This window comes from Amia ocellicauda, chromosome 7, assembly GCF_036373705.1.
Source record: "Amia ocellicauda isolate fAmiCal2 chromosome 7, fAmiCal2.hap1, whole genome shotgun sequence".
In the NCBI taxonomy this organism is placed as follows: Eukaryota; Metazoa; Chordata; class Actinopteri; order Amiiformes; family Amiidae; genus Amia; species Amia ocellicauda.
This window is the reverse complement of record NC_089856.1, coordinates 44,522,532-44,542,692: the sequence shown is the minus strand read 5'-3', so window position 1 is coordinate 44,542,692 and position 20,161 is coordinate 44,522,532. Positions and strand designations below refer to the sequence as shown.

Below are 20,161 nucleotides of genomic sequence, written 5' to 3'. Positions count from 1 at the left end.
GTCTTTTTTTCCAAGTGCAACCTTATCTTAAACATTTGGATCCTCTGTTTGATATGAATTGCACAACAGGAGTGTTAATAGGATGTACACCGGTGTGCAATCGGCTGCCATTGTGAATGTAAAGGTTTCAAAGCAAGGGGCACACAGCGGAGGTCTGGCTGGGAAATCCCTGCTCCAGGGGGGCTGTGTCTCGTTTGCCCGCTCCACACTGCGCTCACTGCAGGGAAAGACCCGCACATGTGGCCACACCTCCGCTGCTTTTCTGTCTCTCCCCTCTGTTGGGAAGGCAGATGCTTTTTTCTTGGGAGAAAGTGAAGGCTTGCAGAATTCACTGACCAAACAGGAGCAGTTCACACCTAAGCTGCTGGGGGATTGGTGGAAGACGCTGGACCACAGCCGCCATCCCACCATCACTGGACCAACACAGAAACAGCCTCTACACATTTTAGAGAACAGCTTTGTGTCGTTTTGTCACAGTTAACAATATTGCTACATCGTTGTGTGTTATTATCTGGGATCTTATTTGTCTTCTTCATGCACCTGGGAAGATGGAGAGGCAGGACACGACAGCTGCCAGGGGCGAGGACATCCCTCTCAGTGCAAGCGCAGATGTGGAAGTAAGTTAAACCGAGAAAATAGGTGATTTTAATGTTGAAATGCAAACCTACTAAAGGAAATAAGCATAGTTTATTATACAGCCATTAAAGCATGGCTTTTCCTGCAGTGGCTTGTACTGCCACTATTGGTGTGCATTTCTGTTTAAAAAATAGATCAGATATCTGCAACGTGTTTAGGAAAATATAAAGCAGCACGTTTTGTAAGGTTTTATTTTTAAAGTCGACATAGTTTTTCTTTGTACATAAACCTGGTTATATTTAACAACAGTTAGAAATACAGGCTATGGCAGAATTATTCAGAATGCATTTACATGTAATAAAGATTTTTTGGTGGTGATTTTTTAATTTAAATATGGTATTTTCCGTCTTTTTAACCACATTCAATTCTGGATTTCTTAGTTCTTAGTTTCTCAGCCAAGACAAAACGAAATTATTCTTCTAAATGACTTAAGGCACACAGCAGTACAACAACGGATTCAAACCAGATTTGAAAGTGTAACTTCCACAGTAAGAATCTCTGCTAGTAAAGGTGTTGACTTTTTCACTTATTTGCTGAGGATTTCCTGCCAGCTGGTCAGAGTTCATTCAGACGAGAATTACTCATCTCACACCTGCCGTTCAAGGGTTTCAATCGGATGGTCGCTTTCTTATAGCGCACATTACGCAGTTCTGCGCAGACCTGCAGAATCCCGCCGATCCCATTGGTGGAGCCGCGCAGAGCTGCGGAAAAGTGCGCTGGAATGACGTCAGCAGCCTGCAGCGCAACACCTGGATGGATGTCTTTTTGCATGAATGTGCTCTTTAGTAGTCTGTGTGCTTTGCACTTTTCGCACTGCTTGTTTAATTCAAGTCGTTGAAAGTCGCCAGCCAAATACACCGCCTCATCAACAGCAGCATAATGTGCTATTTTATTATTTATTGATTTCTTTATTTTACTATGTTTGATGAACCACCAGAAAACAATGGTCCAAAAACTGGTCACAATCAGGCAGAACGGCGAGGAATTAGGAAATGGCACAGTATACAAACCACCCTGTTTGTTTATAGTCTCATGTGTTGTTGCACTCAATTTCCTCCGCAGTCGAAATGTCAAGCTTTCTGATTGCCAAAGTCCTCGGGAAATGTCGATAGAGTTTGTGTGGGACGACGTTCAGATATCCAAGAAATTACACTTCATAGAAACAAAGGGGAAACAAGAACAAAAGAAGCAGAACTGTTGCCTTCCTTCTTCCTGTAAAGCAGCCGATTATATGAATCTCCTGGGCTGCTCAGCACTTGCTTTTATGCACTTTCTAACTATGCTTCCTTATGTATTGTTAGCACTTCTATTGTTTTACTGAAACTCCTCCTATGCTTACCCATATCTAGGACATACCTGTATTGTTTGCACTTGTACTAATGGTACTTGGATGTGTGCTTAATGTATTTCGTACGGATTGTGTTACTGGACTCCGTATTGCTTCAAAATGTTTCCAATGTAAACTCCACAGCACCCTGTAAATAAATAACTAATAAATTACTTCTTTTCGATTAATTTGATATATTCCGACAATGTGTGACGTATTTCGTTAGATGTATTTATGAAAAAGAACATGAAATGCTCATTTTATTATTATTATGATGTATCGTATTGGTTCGCCAGTCTGACTGGTTTATTCTCCGTTGCCTTGCAGGGTCTTCAAAGGTCCATGAACATGAACCACTACGCCACGAAGAAGAGCGCGGCGCAAAGCATGCTGGACATCGCGCTGTTGATGGCCAATTCTTCCCAACTAAGAACTGTGCTTCACGAAGGGTCGGCTTACCGATACTATTACCCCCTCCTCTTCCTCATCTCCATGTCAATGTTTCTGCAGGTCATGGTGGGTCTTCTGCTGGTCTTCATAGGTGAGTACAAGGAATAGATTCTGAGAGGGACCAACTGTTGGCTTCCATTTAAGTGAGTGAGCTAATCTGAATCGATTTGTTGATTAAAGTCCCGCTTCTCCACAAAGTGCACGTGTCCTTTCAATGATCTTGTATTCGTATGGACTGGTCCATCATTATCCGCCTATATCGATCCACCGTTGGATGAAGTCCTTCTCCCCAAGATGTTTCCACTTGCTTTGATCCATAGACCCAAGAACCTACATATTCTTTAGACCGACTTACTGTTCGAGACTCTGCACAGGTTGTTTTTATAAGGGCAGCTTTTTGCCTCTGACGCTTTCCCCCCTTTGTGGTGGTTCCCAGTTAAGTACGACCTGAATGACGTCAAGAAGCAGCCGAAACTGAACCGCTTGAACAACGCTGCCACAGTTCTGGTGTTCTTCACCGTCCTGGTCAACATCTTCATCACTGCTCTAGGTGTGGAATCTGGTCGGTGAGGTTCTCTCTCTCTCTCTCAATATACACACACCTGCTTCTACCTACACTGGGTGAAAGTCACGTAAAATACTGACCCTTAAAATATATAGGTCTGTAGATCTTTTCTCAATGAGTCTGCTTTCTTCACTGAAACAGTTAAACGACTGCACACTGACTGACTAGTTATTTACTCTAACAGGTGCCTCACTCGCTATCACCTCATTGCAGCTTAAAGAGGGGAAAGGAATGATTAATAAACTATATACAATATATTATCCTCTATCCCACAAAATGTTAAGAGTGCTGTACTGGAGTAAATCCTGTATTTCTTTTTTACTTCTGCCTCCCCTACTCCTCTCTCTCTGGTCCTCTCTCACTTGGTTTACAGACCCTGACATCTTAGTTATCTATAACTGTGGCAATATGCCCTCAAATTACTATGAGCCTTATTAGTTGCTTTGTATGTTTGTTTAATCTTGAAGTATGTTTAGGTTTTCATTCTAACAGAACTGTACAATGAATCGATCTTGTGATTTTATCAGTTAGATACAGATAACCTAAAAAGTTGTATTTCTTAGTTTTAGATACTTGCAACATCAAAGAACAGGGAAGTATTATGTATTGCATAATGTAGTACAATGTATCTATTTTTTATTTTTGGTTGCATTGACTTGACTTGTCATCTTCTTTCAGGATAGTCCTGATGGCTCATGCCCCATCCTCTGACCCACTCCCTAAGGACACAAATCTAACCCATCTTGACAGCATCTAGGGTTGGGAATGTCTCCATGCCACAGACTGCAGAAGCTGCCTCTTACATTCCATTACCCTTCGGACAAAAAGATATGGCTTTACAAAAAGGGATCAGTCGCTCTTGTTCCCAGGACACTCAGGAATAGCTGGACAATTGTAAATGTAATTTGAGTTAAATTACATTCAGTAGAATAGCTGGGATGCACAACAGATCACTTTGCATTGTGGAAACGGCAAATATATAAATACAGCTGTATAGGATAAGGTAGCAACATCCATCAGCATTGAATGATTGGCTAATTAGACATTATAATGGTTTTATCTATAGTTAATTACTCTATAAAGGGCCATAAAGATAAATTTTGAATCAATAAAATATGCTCCTACTGGTACTAATAAATAGGGTGAGCAGAAACTTTTGCAGCTCTATCCTCTGTGAGACACTGGTGATGGTTCTGGACATGCCAGTTTTGGAAGTTTTGGGAAAGCGTGCCCTTTCACGAGTCATTGATCTGGCTAGATATTGATCAGGAAACCTTGTGTGTATGTAAATGGAGGCTGCACCGCAGTAAACATACCATATATAACTTTTATACATCTTTGTTTATTGTAAAAATATCTTGTTAAAATATGATGGAACCTGAAAGGGGAAGATCAGGGAAATAATGTTCAAAATGTGCATGTACTTTGTTGTTGTGTTTTTGTACTTGCCAGTATAAAATCTGTAAAAGACATGGATGAAAGCTTTGATATTTTACTGTCTTGGTGCACATAGGCATTAAAATAGCATCGCAACGCTTATGTCCGTGTGTTAAAACAGTTTGAAACTAATATTCATGAGCATTGGAAGGCAACGCACAAACATCTGGTTTGTAATCAATGAAGGTGGGCAGTTACTTGTTAACATAGCAAGATGCCTTAACAAGAGTAGTTACCTTACTTTCTGTGTCTGTTTAACATGTTCAGCGGGTTTGACATGCAGTGTTTTATAGGGCCCTGATGGGAGCGCACATGGGGACTTGAACAGAGGGGTAAATGTGTATATATAGAGCATTTGATATGTGACAGTATACATGTGAATTGAGGCACTTTGTTTAGCCCCAGAACTGTTTTTGTATGAATTGCTTGATATGTATAACTACAGGTGTTGTAAAATAAAATATACATTATTTGTTTTTATTGATCATTATTTGTTTAAGTTAACCTACACCATTATATATCAGTGGTATAACTGAATGGGTGGAGCCACCAACAGGAAAATGCATATAAGCTCATTCTGAGAGAGAGTGGGGGGGTAGATCAAGATCCTCAAGTGTGTTTAGAAGTGATTACATACGTTCAATTTAATCATTATGCAAACTGCCAGATACCACCTCTAAGCCCCACTGATGACGGTTTCTGTGATTCCTGGACAATAGCCAAACTTATTCCTTCCGAAAGCTCAGGCAGGCAATAACATCATCAACGTGCAATGTATTATTTCTTCCCAAATGGTTGGGATTTCAAAAACAAATAAATTGAGACCCTGATGGGGACTGTATGCAAAAATGTACAAAATGTTCAGAGTAAGAAGTTGGTCTTCAAAAGCAAACAAAATACAGGGCCTTACTGGCATAAAACAAAATTAACAATTAAATTAAAACCTAGCTCTGTAACGAGCACCGACTACACCCAGGTTCTCCTAGCTAGAGTTGGGATGGCTAAGCCACTTGTCCAACAAACAAAACAACAATTAGGCTAAATGAAACAGAAGTTATTTTTCTTTAACCAGTCGTCGTCGTCGTCGTCGTCGTCGTCGTCGTCGTCGTCGCCGTCGTCGCCGTCGTCGCCGTCGTCGCCGTCGCCGTCGCCGTCATCGTCGCCGTTCCATGTGCACTTCCAAAATCTCCCCCAGGAGCATGAACAGAGACACCTTATATCCCAGCAAGATTAACTCATTAGTAGGTGCAGCTGAGGCCCAGCTGTCTTCAATTAGCCAATAAGGCACAAGAGAGAACTGTCTAGAAATTAGCAGCTTTCTGGAAACAGCGCCCTCTGATGTTTTAAGCTTACATATCTGTTGTCCACCACCTCTCCACACACCGCTTTACACAATATATATACACCAATCAGCCATAACATCATGACCACTGACAGGTGAAGTGAATAACATTGGCAATCTTGTTATCATGGCACCTGTTAGTGGGTGGGATATATTAGGCAGTGTTGGGGTAAAATTGCCCCCTATGTATTGTATATACCCACTGCATAACTGTTAGAAAATATAAGAAACTTTCCAGTAAGTTACTAGTTAAAACTTGTTCTTATTAGGATTTCTCTGCTCAGACTTATCTGTGTGGCAGATTTCTGCTGCCATGGCAAATTCTTTGGGTAACGAACCAAAATGATCTATAACACATTCTTATCAGTACAGTGTGTCCTTGGTACCAGCGCTTCCATGTCTGGACTAATTACAAAAAAAGCCTTATGAGATTTTGTTTACCATGTCTTATGTACCATGTACCATGTACTGTATCCTTGATATCAACGCCTCCATGCTTGAACTAATTATAAAGAATACCTTATTAATTATCACTTCCCGTGTCTCGGAACTGCCTCAGACATATACCAAGAAGATATCATCCAGTTTCTGGACTGCCCCGAAACTCCTTTGAAATACTCATTGTAGATGTACACAGATCAGCCATAACATTATGACCACTGACAGGTGACGTGAATAACACTGATAATCTCGTTATCATGGCACCTGTCAGTGGGTGGGATATATTAGGCAGCAAGTGAACATTTTGTTCTCAAAGTTGATGTGTTAGAAGCAGGAAAAATGGGCAAGCATAAGGATCTGAGCGACTTTGACAAGGGCCAAATTGTGATGGCTAGACGACTGGGTCAGAGCATCTCCAAAACTGCAGCTCTTGTGGGGTGTTCCCGGTCTGCAGTGGTCAGTACCTATCAAAAGAGGTCCAAGGAAGGAAAAGCGGTGAACCGGCGACAGGGTCATGGGCGGCCAAGGCTCATTGATACACGTGGGGAGCGAAGGCTGGCCCGTGTGGTCCGATCCAACAGACGAGCTACAGTAGCTCAAATTGCTGAAAAAGTGAATGCTGGTTCTGATAGAAAGGTGTCAGAACACACAGTGCATCGCAGTTTGTTGCGTAAGTGGCTGCGTAGCCGCAGACCAGTCATGGTGCCCATGCTGACCCCTGTCCACTGCCGAAAGTGCCTACAATGGGCACGTGAGCATCAGAACTGGACCATGGAGCAATGGAAGAAGGTGGCCTGGTCTGATGAATCACGAGTTCAAGGGGTTGACTTGGCCTCCAAATTCCCCAGATCTCAATCCAATCAAGCATCTGTGGTATGTGCTGGACAAACAAGTCCGATCCATGGAGGCCCCACCGCGCAACTTACAGGACTTAAAGGATCTGCTGCTAACGTCTTGGTGCCAGATACCACAGCACACCTTCAGAGGTCTAGTGGAGTCCATGCCTCGACGGGTCAGGGCTATTTTGGGACCTACACAATATTAGGCAGGTGGTCATAATGTATGGCTGATGGGTGTATATATATATATATATATATATTTATACAGCTCTTATTATTTTTTTCCAAGAGCTGTATATATACACTCACCTAAAGGATTATTAGGAACACCTGTTCAATTTCTCATTAATGCAATTATCTAACCAACCAAACACATGGCAGTTGCTTCAATGCATTTAGGGGTGTGGTCCTGGTCAAGACAATCTCCTGAACTCCAAACTGAATGTCTGAATGGGAAAGAAAGGTGATTTAAGCAATTTTGAGCGTGGCATGGTTGTTGGTGCCAGACGGGCCGGTCTGAGTATTTCACAATCTGCTCAGTTACTGGGATTTTCACGCACAACCATTTCTAGGGTTTACAAAGAATGGTGTGAAAAGGGAAAAACATCCAGTATGCGGCAGTCCTGTTGGCGAAAATGCCTTGTTGATGCTAGAGGTCAGAGGAGAATGGGCCGACTGATTCAAGCTGATAGAAGAGCAACTTTGACTGAAATAACCACTCATTACAACCGAGGTATGCAGCAAAGCATTTGTGAAGCCACAACACGTACAACCTTGAGGCGGATGGGCTACAACAGCAGAAGACCCCACCGGGTACCACTCATCTCCACTACAAATAGGAAAAAGAGGCTACAATTTGCACAAGCTCACCAAAATTGACAGTTGAAGACTGGAAAAATGTTGCCTGGTCTGATGAGTCTCGATTTCTGTTGAGACATTCAGATGGTAGAGTCAGAATTTGGCATAAACAGAATGAGAACATGGATCCATGATGCCTTGTTACCACTGTGCAGGCTGGTGGTGGTGGTGTAATGGTGTGGGGGATGTTTTCTTGGCACACTTTAGGCCCCTTAGTGCCAATTGGGCATCGTTTAAATGCCACGGCCTACCTGAGCATTGTTTCTGACCATGTCCATCCCTTTATGACCACCATGTACCCATCCTCTGATGGCTACTTCCAGCAGGATAATGCACCATGTCACAAAGGTCGAATCATTTCAAATTGGTTTCTTGAACATGACAATGAGTTCACTGTACTAAACTGGCCCCCACAGTCACCAGATCTCAACCCAATAGAGCATCTTTGGGATGTGGTGGAACGGGAGCTTCGTGCCCTGGATGTGCATCCCACAAATCTCCATCAACTGCAAGATGCTATCCTATCAATATGGGCCAACATTTCTAAAGAATGCTTTCAGCACCTTGTTGAATCAATGCCACGTAGAATTAAGGCAGTTCTGAAGGCGAAAGGGGGTCAAACACAGTATTAGTATGGTGTTCCTAATAATCCTTTAGGTGAGTGTATATCTACAGATCTTGTTTGAACAACTGACGATTTGCCAATGACATCATATCGGCATCATATTTGCAAAAACACATGAAGACCTGCGACTTAAATTTCAAGAACTTTCAGACACAAGAAAACTGGACCTTAAAATAATCCAAGAAAACTTGAGACCACTCGGAGAAGTCAAAACCTACCTACTTACAACAAATCAGCGCAAACCAAGATATTATGGAAGAAATGAAAAGAAGGGGGAAAATGGGATGGAATAAATTTGGAGGAAACAGCACACTGTTGAAAAAAAATCTACACACTTGCCTGAAGAGAAAAATATCTGATCAATGCATACTACCAGTGCTCACTTATGGCTGCGAAACCTTTTCCCTTAATGTAAGAATTATAAGAGACTGCAGATGACACAAAGGAGCATGGGTAGATGTATATTTGGAATAATAAGAAGAGATGGATTCGAGTACCAAAATGTGACATAATTGAAAGAGTGAAAATGTTAAAATGGCAAGGGGCTGGACATGCTGCAAGAAGAACAGATGAAAGATGGACCAAGGAGGCTATTAAATGGATACCAAGAGACTAATAAAGAAGACAACCATATAAAAGATGGAAAGATTAAATAATTAAATTTGCAGGCGTGACATGGAGTAGAGAAGCTGTAGATTGAAGCAAGTGGAAACATACACAAAATACATGCGTGTGTAAGAGAAATCATGGAGGTTTGTTGTGCATCTCATTAATCTGAGCTAGTGGAATTTCACTTTTATTACCAAACATATATATTCCCCCCCCCCCCCGAATTAAACCTGTATAATATGATTTTACTAGATGATTGCTTTGACCTATAACATTAAACAGAAAGAAATGAGTGATCAAGTTTGAATCAGCCAACTCCACAAATCAAGAGCAAGACACATTAAAACTGCTTCAGAACTAGATTTAAAAAATATAATTTTAGGAAACTACATAATTAGCAAGAAATAAACCTGACACTCCACATGATTTTTTAAAAAATGTATTCACATCTAGGCCTAATAACTTTTTCTGTCCAAGCTGCATATATGCCCCTGTGTGTGTCACCCAGACAGTCCCTTGCTGTTTCGTGTGTGTATATGGTAACACACACACAGGAACTGCGTCTTTGCCAGGAGACTGAACTCCCACGCAACTTTGTAACCTGTGGTCAGTGCTTTGGGCGGCCTCCGCTGGAAACAACAACCTAACTATTCAACGTGGAGCAAGAGGAGTCCAACTCATGGACCCTCACATGGATCATGTATCAACGCTGCATAAGCACAAAAACTTTGCGTACGCCATCTTTCACGCTCACAGTCGGATGTACTAACAGTGAAATGAACGCAAGAATGTGTGTTCCTCCACGCCAACTTCATGTCTGGCGTACATATATTTCTCATGGTTTTTGTCCGTTGGCGACTCTTACAGGCAATGAAGTGAAGTTGCAAACATTACACTACGAATTGTTGTACAAGTCTATCGCACCACCACCTGTGAGAAGCATTGCTATTAATTTGAAATTTATAATAAAATACTATTGTCACACGAGCCTTATGGGAATATTCTATCAATTATGCAATTAAGTAAGAACATATAAAGCATGTGCAGATTGATACAACCCTTAGTCTATGGCAATGGCAGCATTGGCCTTATTGGAGGACTTTGCTATAATGGCAGAATCCGAGGAGAACAAGTTTTTAGGGACCACAATGATTTTCTGGCCCACGATGCTGACTGTCTTATCAGCCGTTTCAGATTTCCAAGGGTTATCCTCTTGGAGCTCTGTGAGGGGTTGGGTCTGAATTTGCAGAGAGAGACAGCGAGGAGCCGCACAATACCCGTTCCCCTACAGGGGCTGATAACACTTGGTTTCCTGGCAACTGGTTCTTTCCAAAGGGAACTGGCAGACTGCTCAGGAATAAGCCCGTCGTCTTTGAGCCGCGCAATGCCAGCTGTATGGGACGGGATCATCCGCATGTTTACCAGGTATATAAGGTTCCCATACGATGCAGTTGACCAGCCAAACATTAATGCGCAATTTGCAGCGATAGCCGGTTTTCCTAAGGTAATTGGAGCGATCGACTGCACACACATTGCTATAAAGGCACCATCTGAAACATTTCCATTCAATAAATGTGCAGATAATATGTGATGCACAAATGTGCCTAACAAATATTGTGGCAAGGTGGCCTGGGTCAACCCATGATTCATACATCCTTACAAACAGCATGGTTGGGATGAGGCTCCAAGCTGGCAGGGTGCATGAGGGGTTGCTTCTTGGTGAGTGATGCTTAAATTTATGGTTCTATCTCATTTTATTTTTATTATTGTTTTTGCCGTTTAATTATCCAACTGCCCATCAGGAGACCGCGGTTATCCACTAAAGATGTGGCTGTTAACCCCCCTCAAGAGCGCAGCTACAGTGATGCCCATTCTCGCACTCGGTCAGTTGTAGAGCGTGCGATTGGGCAGCTGAAATGTCGGTGGCGCTGCCTTGACAGGACCAGGGGGATGCTGTTATACCGCCTTGACAAGATGTGCCGCATCGTACTGGGCTGTGGTGTGCTGCACAATGTCACACACAGGCACGACATACCACTTGGTGAGGTGGCAGCACCGCCAGATGACCCAGACCCAGGACCAATGTATGTGCAGCCCAACCAACAAGCCATTCAGGCCCGTCAACATGTGATTGCGACAATATAAATGGTAATCAGAGACAAAGTTAATTTTTTGACCAATTCCTTTAATTATTGGCTTATGTCTATGAGTGCGTCAGTGATATTTTTCAGGTGACTGTTAATTTCTCCGATGGCCATAACGTGCCTGTGGACATTCCTGCTGTTGCAACATATAAGTCAAAATAAACACAGGCACATGTTAACTGAGATTTGAGTCTGTTCCTTATTGATGGGTACACGCATTTGCCATAAATGCAATGGATACGTAAAATCTCTGGTGTACTTTTGGTCAGCTACATTGCATGCATTTGATAATTAAATGCAGGCTGGTAAGCTATGTGTACCACAGTTAAGCAAACAAATGGGAAATGAGTTACCTTTGTGGCAGTCCTGTAGTAAATCCGAGTCTCCCACAGCATCAGATACTATTCCAGAGAGTAAAGTGACACCCATGATAGAGGCAACTCTCTGCTCAAAGGGTGTAAGTTCATCGAACCCTGTACCACTGCCTGTTCTACCCACACTTTGTCGGTGCGCAGCAGTTCTCCGCTTAACTTGCACCTTTATATCAGACCATTTCTTTTTAAGGTCATTTACAGTGCGATTTTCAGATCCCACCGCATTAACGGCGTCAGCCAAACTCTCCCACTCATTTTTTTTCCTTTTGTTATTAATTCTGGAGGACAAAGTTCCAAGTTTTTGTGCGTAAACACATTTACAGCTTTGTCCATACGCAGTGTTTTAGTATGAATTCAACACAAGTCTTTGTACATGAGGCCCTGGGTCATTGGCCCTCCGATGAAGACCGGAGCAGAGTCCCTCGCTCAACTTCAGACAGCAAGGAGCAGACAATGGGAAGCTCTACTGCACTGAAAATGAATTATACACATCCAACATCGCACATCACACATCGCGGGGCACAGGAGTCCACTCACTCGGCCCCCGTACAACACAGGAGCGTAGATGCTATCCATATATTTAATAATACTGTCGTGACTTGGAGGATGAATCTCTCATTTATATATTCAGCCTGACCGACTGCACCACTTGTGCTTTAATTAATAATAAAAGGAAAAAAGACAAGGAGAGCTCTTAAGACTCAGAGATCCAGAGGCAAAACGGCAAAGAGGCAGTTCCTGAGTCTGCCTTTGGACTCAGATGGAGAGCAGAGGCCACTGCGGCAGACAGGCGTACAATCGTCTTGGGGGTGATTGCTGTTGAGAGCTTGGCACCCATGCTGGATTTACCTGACACAACCTAGCGATTAGATTTGTGAAAAAAAACAACGTCGAAACGTGTAATTGACCGACCGGGTTGACTCGGAAATAAGTCTGCAGGCCTGTGCGCAGACTGACCCGCTCTATGACGAGCTTCTGACATCTGTGACGTCCCAATGAGTTCCATGACAACGCTTCCATCATCAAAGGCTGCTCTGCCGTGTCAGGGGCTCTGCTTGTGTTGTCATATATTGCGTTTAAACTCCTTTCGGACTTTATGTTACTATAGGCTTAAGTGCGTCGGGATGTCTTTTTGATGTGACTTGCGCTCTATAAAGAAAAATCGATGACGAGCAGTTACCCGGGGTGTCAACGCCACAGTTTTCCACAAGGTGTAGCTGTTGTGCAGCGAGGTGTACCGAGACATACACTTCTAATTTCCATTGTATTCACGGACTCGTTTGAGGATTTCAATTTAATTATATGAATGCGTTGCATAGGCTGTGTTCAGTGCATTCAGTGGATGTGCGCATGCGCCTGCCCGAGTGTAGCTTAATTTCGCAAATTCTACATCCAGAATGCATTGTTTAAATACAGCAACAATCAATGGTTTCTCTTGAGATTAATACACATTAGTTACACTTACACTTTTAGGACGTAAGCATTGCATGTAGTGTTTTAATGTGATACTATTCGTTTTTATATTAAACAATAAAGACAAACCAAAAAGAAACAGTGACAGAACTGAAGGGAGATGTGTTAATGTGGACGATGGCGTATTTCCAGGTGGGGATCTGCAAATAAGACGGTTAGTCAGCGTGTCTGCAGTTCCTGTTTGCGCCACTAGAGGCCCCCAGCCCGCAGACAATAGCCCTGTGCAGTTTTCATATGGAATCTGCACTGGAATCTGCACATCTGCAACTTTAGATTCTTTCTAAAGAATATGAAATCTTTATTTTGTTTACATCTATATGTATGTATCAGGCCCTGGGTCACCTTCATTTAAATGTGGGTGTGGTGGAAATCCATATGAATGTCCACATTTCAACAGCAAATGTTCCTTCACTTACAAACCTAAATACAAATGTGTGATTTTTCCCAATTTCTCCTTTACACAATACACTGGAATGGATTATTTAGCACAGATGAGTACAGTTTGGTTTATTACTATCAGTGTAGCTGAGGCCAATGCCAGTAGCAACATACAGCTATGAAACCAACTAGATTGGGGTTCACATGGATCAGGACTGTGTTTTAAGCCATCAACTGCAAAAGGCCATAAAACAATGTTAGATGTGCGTAATTGACAAAGTGATTAGATTAAGTAATGAACTGATAGCTCTACGTGGAATGAAAAACAAGACAACAGTCACACTTTACCCCTGAAAACACGCATTGTAGATGTTTACTATGATGTGGAAAAAAGGATCAAAAGCATAAAGAAACTACAGTTGCAGCATACATTTCCACCACTTTTGCATGGATGGCCTAACTATCAGTCCCCTGTACAGTGATTACAGTGCCCTGTTGTGGTTCGAGAGCCCTGTACTACAGCAAATGACATTGGATATTCAGGGGGTGACTATTTTCAGGGCTCTCCTGTTTTTAAAGCAGTACCGGAAGCCGGGACTGAACAATGGGAAGATCTTCTCTTCAAAGCGATGGGAGAAGGCCAGCAGTGGGATCATACCTTCGGCGTTATAGAACACCACTTTCCCCTCATCGTAATCCGCAAACACCCCCACCTTCTCCAGTGGCGTTTTCCACCACAGACGGACCACATTTTCCCCGTGGCCCTCGTATTTGCCATCCTTCAGCCTCAGGAGCCAAGCATTCTTGGGAAGGACCACATTTTGGGGGCCTTTCCTGTTCACCGACTCCCCCACCACCCCCAGCTCCCATTCTGTCTTCTTGGCCACCCACACTTCCCAATAGCGCCTCCCGGCACTGAGCCCTTCGGAGCCCAGCACGCCCAGATAGTGTTCAAAGCGCATTGGGTTTGCAGGGAATTCTCTCTTGATACTGGTGGTTTTCACACTAGTGTTGCCACTGGATAGATTGAGGTAGGCGTTGGCTGTATCAGGGTCTAGGGTCAAGGGAATGAGACCTGGAACAATGGCAGAACAATGGACGCCATGTTAATTTTGCGTTGAAGACTCCCAAGCTGTTCGACTGTGAATAAAGATAGTTTTCTTGTCTTCGGCATCCAAGCAGTAACCCATCAAAAAGGCTAACAATCACGAATGTGTCAGTAACAGTGATTGCCTGACTTTACATAAAATGAATGTTACTTTTTCTACAACAGACATGCATTTAAAAGCCAATCCACTCAAATGTAAAATAAAATAAAAACAAAACATCTGATTAAAATGTATTTTATTTCATTAGATTTTTTTCTTTGTCAGGATATGTATAATGAATGGCTCAACCCCACATCTAAATAAAAGGGATGCAAGACACTGACAAGAGAGCGGAAAATAGATTGAATTAAAGCCAGCAAGAGAAGAGAAATTACACGTCTGTTTCCCAACACTTTCTTTTACTACACTAGAGCGGGTGTTTTAACTAGCGGCAATCTGTCCACTGAACACTGTTTCCCATTTGTCCCATACCTGGAGAAATCAGTTGCTTCATCCTCATCCAGACTCGGTACTGGAGCGGACCCACGTGCTCCTCCACAGACAGGCGGACACTCTCGCTCACAGGCTTTTTAAAAGCCCAGTCCCCTCTGTGGACACAAAGCACACCTACTGTGTTCGGGACATGAGGCTTTCAGAAAACAAATGAATTTGCAAAACTGAATCAGATACCTGGTTTTCTCCTAATATGGAGACCCAGTTAAACGTTCGAGTAGAGTTACACGGATCTTTAACCTAAGAAGTGGGGCCCTTGAAATCTTGCTAGTGTTCAGAAAAAATTATAATGGGACTTGGAAACAAATGTACTAGAAAAATTGACATACATTTCCTAAACTCCTGTATGTGATACTGGAATGAATTGTCAGATTTCTCCTGCTCGTGTAAACACTCTGACTGACAGTGACATGCAATAACGGAGACTGCAAAATAAGAAGAAATATTATTTTACTGAAGATTCAACTGAGTGTGACGGGAAAAAAGAGAGAGACATATTAATGTTACACTGTTTTTATCTTATTAACATTACTGAGCTTCAGAGGACTGTGCAACAGTTTATTTCTTCCCTTACACACTTCCTATAGGCCCCAAAACCTGTATGATCTCTTCCAATGCAGGTCAGGAGGTAGGTGTAAGTCAAATAAGAACAAAGTGGAAAACAATGGAAATACACGATTTTCTACAAACATCAATGCAAATTAAATTTCTGCTTGGCTGACGGGTGACCTCTTACCTGCTCAGGAGAACTGTAAGATCCTGTGAAGAGACCAAAAGAAATTAAGTCACTTTGAGTATATTTGTTTGTGTGGGTTTGTTTGAAACAAATATATACATAAACGTCTCCCACCACAGTGACATGCTAGTATGCAAATGTATCCAACAGTGATTAAGACCTTGTTATAATGAGAAATAGAACCCGGGGGGGGGGGGGGGGGGGGATTTAAACCATATAAATCAGATACATTATTTATCTGGACACATTCAGGGTCAATCTACAAAGCTGGATCTGCTCTTGCAACCTGTGTTTCCTAAACTATTGCATTTGTTTTCCTACAGTGCTGGTTACTCCTCTCTTTGTGCAAACTGAACAAGCCTACTAACTCGGTTCTATACCACATACAGACCCATCTTAGCAGTGCTGGTAGTCAAACCTTGATCCTAGCAGGGCTGTCACAGAGGGCTGCCTCCCCCTGCATGTCCCTCGCCGCCTGCTCTAGCCGAATCATTTCCCCTTTAACATGCATCCGGTTGCTCTCCAGCGTTCTGCGTTTCTCCTCTTCGTCTTCCAGAACGCGGGCTTTCAGAGCCTCCTCTTCTTGGTCCAAAAGCGCCCGCATGTGGGCAAACTCAGTTGCTATCTTGAGCTGTATGGCTTGGCTGTCCTCCTGGAAAGAAGCCTAACATTTACAAATGCTTGACCTGCATGGAGACAAATATTACTAGCAGAGATCTTCAGATAACACAACAGAAGAAGCAAAAGCAGGGAACATTTAATCACACTGGTTTTGTTTAAAAAAGCTGTCTTCTTCAGTTTTATTTGCTGACTTCTGCAATGGATAAAAACTTTAAACAATGATAGGAAGTAAGAAGACTGTGCTTACACTGTGAAAACGCAGAACAAACCATTAATAATAATTGTGACTTAATTTATTACAGAAGGCACTTTCTACAACTTACAAATAAAGGTTTTTGAAATGGAAAGTTTAGATTTGGTCTGGGACCTAGTCAGATGAGAGAACTAATTTGCTCAAAGGATATAACACAGAATCGGCATTGCCCACAATTTACTTAAAAGAGGAATAAAAGGCAGACTTAAATCCAAAGGACTAACTCCCAGCTTCTAGCCTATGATTTACTTTAAAGATTAACTGTATGTTTCAGAAAGTGTTCATTCAGACCTATACAGCCTTCTGAAAAAAATAAATACTTATTCCAAATCTGTGGAAAATGTTACAGTATATTAAACAGAGTCACCTTAAGAGCTGCTATCCTGTGCTCTACCTTGCCAAGACACTGGCTTGCTGCTCCCAGCTCTGTGTGGATCTGCTGCCCCAGGGCCTGCAACTTCACCTGGGAGTGAGTGGGGAACACAGGCTGGCGTTTGAATCACAGATACACACACGACTTTTAACAGTTTTAAATCACGGACATTTAGTGTAGGGTAGTCTACATACATACAACCGACTGCATTGATTGTTTTCTATTTATAAAACTTTAATAATAATAACTAAACTACATGCAAACCTAGACATGCACAGAGCCTCTACCCTCCAACCGCTATACTTCAATTTTAAATGCATAGAGACTACACACACTAAAGCAGATATTGTCTATATATGTCTATATTGGTTTTGGTTTATGTTTTTAAGAGAAAAACAGCTCGGTTTAATAATGTAATATTCGGTTTACCTTGTACTCCTGCAGCACCTCATCCAGCGGGGCAATGACGTGGCTCTTGTGCTGTTGCGAGCAGCCGCACACCACGCAGATGGGCACCTGATCTTCCTGGCAGAAAAGTTTCAGTTTCTCGTCGTGTGTCTCGCAGTACATCCCTCTTTTCCGTTTTCCCGTCCCCTCTCCCTGGGACCCTAGCTCTCTCACCCTGGCCACGACGCTGTCCAACAGCGGGGTGGCTTGGAGGGCTTGGGTCGATGCCCGCTGATCGCACTGCGGGCATCGAGCGCCCTCCTTGGCAGCCTCCCAGTGCCGTTTGATGCAGGCCAGGCAGAAGTGATGACCGCACCCGAGCATCACCGGCTTCTTGAAGAGCTCCGCGCAGATGGGACACGTTAGGTCCCCGCGGAGTCTCTCCAGGTCGTCCCCGACGGATTGCATATCGGATGAAACAACTCTGATCTGTGAGAATATAGTCACAGAACAACAGCATGTTTCAGTTTCGATTCAGTGAGTAAGGAGTAGGGAGTGGCACGGTAGTCATCACCCCTCGGGCTTTTGGCTGTGTCTGCTTTCCGATGCCAACTGTCTGACTAACAGTCGTATGACTCTGGCAGCTCTGGTCTACGGACACGTACTGCTCTGTGCGTAAAGAGGTGCCACCCAGGTCGAGTCTAACATGCACAGAACGTGTCCTTCTTAAATCTATGGACAAGTACACTCAGAGGAAATTTGGAATAACAGCACGACTCGACTATAATAAGTTTACGCCTTTACGATTTTAAACAGTAGGGGTTTTAAGTTAAGTATATAATTGTATAAATAACGTATTAAAGGACCAACTCGTATTACACAATTTTAAAAGTCAAATCTAACCAGATTGTTTCTTCATTTAAGGATCAATGAAGGTTCAGTAGAACAAAAACCAGCAGGGTAGGGGGTCCTCCCGGAGCAGGATTGGGAACCCCTGATGTAGTTGGAGAGGAGAGTTGGTGTCAGGCCAGTCAATGAATATTACAGGGAAGCGAGTGAGCAGGCCAGAGGTCGGCTGCAGGTGGGCATGGAAAGGCCGCAGAGGGTGGCTCCTGTATTGGCCCCTGGAGAGAGGTCACAGCTACAGAAGGGAGCAGACTTGATTTGTCCAGCGCCTACCTACTTCCCATTCACTGAATCGAATGTTAAATATTCTGTGTTTGTGCGGTGTCCACTGAAAGACTAGCGACGTGGGTCCCTCGTGCACGACTTGGAGGGAATCTATGTGGATCTCTTAAAAGAAGCCATCACTTTGGCAAAGGTTGGGTTTTCCAATGTGGGATGGTTTGCTCAGTAACTAGACTCTTGATCTTAGCCTTGTGGGTACTAGCCCCACTTTGAGCTCCTGAATTTTATAAGACACTGTAATCGGGAGAGAGATTATTAAATTATTCAGCACATTCAAATTATCGGAACAATCAAATAACGATATCCTGCTCATGGAGTTAAAAAAAAATAATGAAAACTGACAAAAGAAAGGCAAACAAATACAGTAAAGCTTCTTCCAGCGCACCAAGGCTTACAAAAGGCTGCGGTGATCAGGGCTCAGCATGAAAGAAACAACACAGGGATTAAATAGGGTGTGGCACAGCTGTGGTGAGGGCACTGTTTGCCGTCTGTGGTGCAGATGCGTCCAACTACCTGGTGCACCACAGCTTCTAAATGAGACATAGCTGTGGACACTGAGGAGAGACAACCCAGCCCTCACCGGTGCCAGGACAGGGCCGACATGTTACAGAGACTAAACATGAAATTTACTCATTAAAATGAATACATCAATGTATAAATATCTGTATATGTGTTTTTTTTCCCCAAGGAGGATCAAGTGCCTTTGCAGTAACGAGAGCATTGACACCATGCCATGCTACATGAACAAGTCAGCAGTGCCTCAGTATGCCCACCCAACATCTATAGAAACAGTACCCACCATTGTGCCACCTGTTGGGGATTCTCTGCTAGACTGCAGCTCCTCCCTCCACTCTCTCTGCACCAGAGACATGTGTCCAGCCCTGGGGCAGATACACTGCAGGGATTACACTCTCTCTCTCCCTGGAGGTGTCTGAGGCCAAGGCTGACACATTCACCCTGCTGCAAAGGTGCCCAGTCCCCCAGTGTCAGATACCGAGACTGAACTAGCATCTCCTCCAAAGGCCCCTGACTTCACCTGGGCCCTTTTCTAGAGCTCTGCTTAAAGGTGTTGCAGCTCAAGATGCTAAAGCACGACCCCCAGCCCGTCCAGTTCAGTGACTGGTTCCCCGCCCTGTACCTAAAGGACACGCACCGTCACATCTCCACAGCCACCTTAGATCTGCTTCTCCTCTATGCTTCCCCGCACAGAAGGGCCCATCGACAGCTTAAACATTGTCCAATCCCAGAAACCTCATGCCTGGGGGGTGCATTTCCATTTTAGAGAACCAGGGTGGCATTGCAACCTTACATTGTGCAATTGAATCTCACAACTTAAAGTGACAGCTTTGAGATATGTTACTTTCACCATAGGCGTGGGGGGGGCAGGGGGAAGTGCTACAGGATTAAGTATCTTAGATGTTCGTTAATGCAGAAACTGCAGTTACAATATCCCAATGTTATTTATTGATTTATAAGTTTTGAATTTAAATTGCTGTTTGAATGT

General features: G+C 43.2%; 2 protein-coding genes across 3 annotated transcripts; one reads left to right on the top strand and one right to left on the bottom strand.

Annotated features, from left to right (window-relative positions):
* The first annotated feature begins 234 nt into the window (after positions 1-234).
* On the top strand, positions 235-4,891 carry LOC136753597 (ninjurin-1). 2 transcript variants are annotated; one of them, XM_066709846.1, is made up of 4 exons: positions 235-617; positions 2,291-2,504; positions 2,850-2,979; positions 3,657-4,891. In XM_066709846.1, the coding sequence occupies exons 1-4, from the start codon at positions 549-551 to the stop codon at positions 3,733-3,735; spliced, it is 492 nt and encodes a 163-aa protein (XP_066565943.1). In that variant the 5' UTR covers positions 235-548; the 3' UTR covers positions 3,736-4,891. The 2 variants fall into 2 exon arrangements, with proteins under 2 accessions (XP_066565943.1, XP_066565944.1); XM_066709847.1 differs by having other exon boundaries at positions 236-617; positions 2,850-2,975; positions 3,657-3,752.
* A 7,821-nt stretch (positions 4,892-12,712) lies between these two features.
* LOC136753596 (zinc-binding protein A33) lies at positions 12,713-18,068 on the bottom strand. The gene is made up of 6 exons (XM_066709845.1): positions 17,512-18,068; positions 17,077-17,172; positions 16,254-16,487; positions 15,836-15,858; positions 15,079-15,194; positions 12,713-14,573 (listed from the first exon to the last, which is right to left on the bottom strand). Exons 1-6 carry the CDS (start codon positions 17,935-17,937, stop codon positions 14,038-14,040), a joined length of 1,431 nt encoding a protein of 476 aa, XP_066565942.1. The 5' UTR covers positions 17,938-18,068; the 3' UTR covers positions 12,713-14,037.
* Between the last annotated feature and the right edge of the window lie 2,093 nt (positions 18,069-20,161).

Excerpts from the sequence above, each read along its gene's own strand:
- LOC136753597 (XM_066709846.1), top strand. The coding sequence starts at position 549 with ATGGAGAGGCAGGACACGACAGCTGCCAGGGGCGAGGACATCCCTCTC. Across the intron at positions 2,505-2,849 it reads TCTTCTGCTGGTCTTCATAG|TTAAGTACGACCTGAATGAC; the intron begins GTGAGTACAAGG and ends GGTGGTTCCCAG. Across the intron at positions 2,980-3,656 it reads CTAGGTGTGGAATCTGGTCG|GATAGTCCTGATGGCTCATG; the intron begins GTGAGGTTCTCT and ends ATCTTCTTTCAG.
- LOC136753596 (XM_066709845.1), bottom strand. The coding sequence starts at position 17,937 with ATGCAATCCGTCGGGGACGACCTGGAGAGACTCCGCGGGGACCTAACG. Across the intron at positions 15,859-16,253 it reads ACAGCCCTGCTAGGATCAAG|GATCTTACAGTTCTCCTGAG; the intron begins GTTTGACTACCA and ends GTCTCTTCACAG. Across the intron at positions 14,574-15,078 it reads GAAGCAACTGATTTCTCCAG|GTCTCATTCCCTTGACCCTA; the intron begins GTATGGGACAAA and ends CCATTGTTCCAG.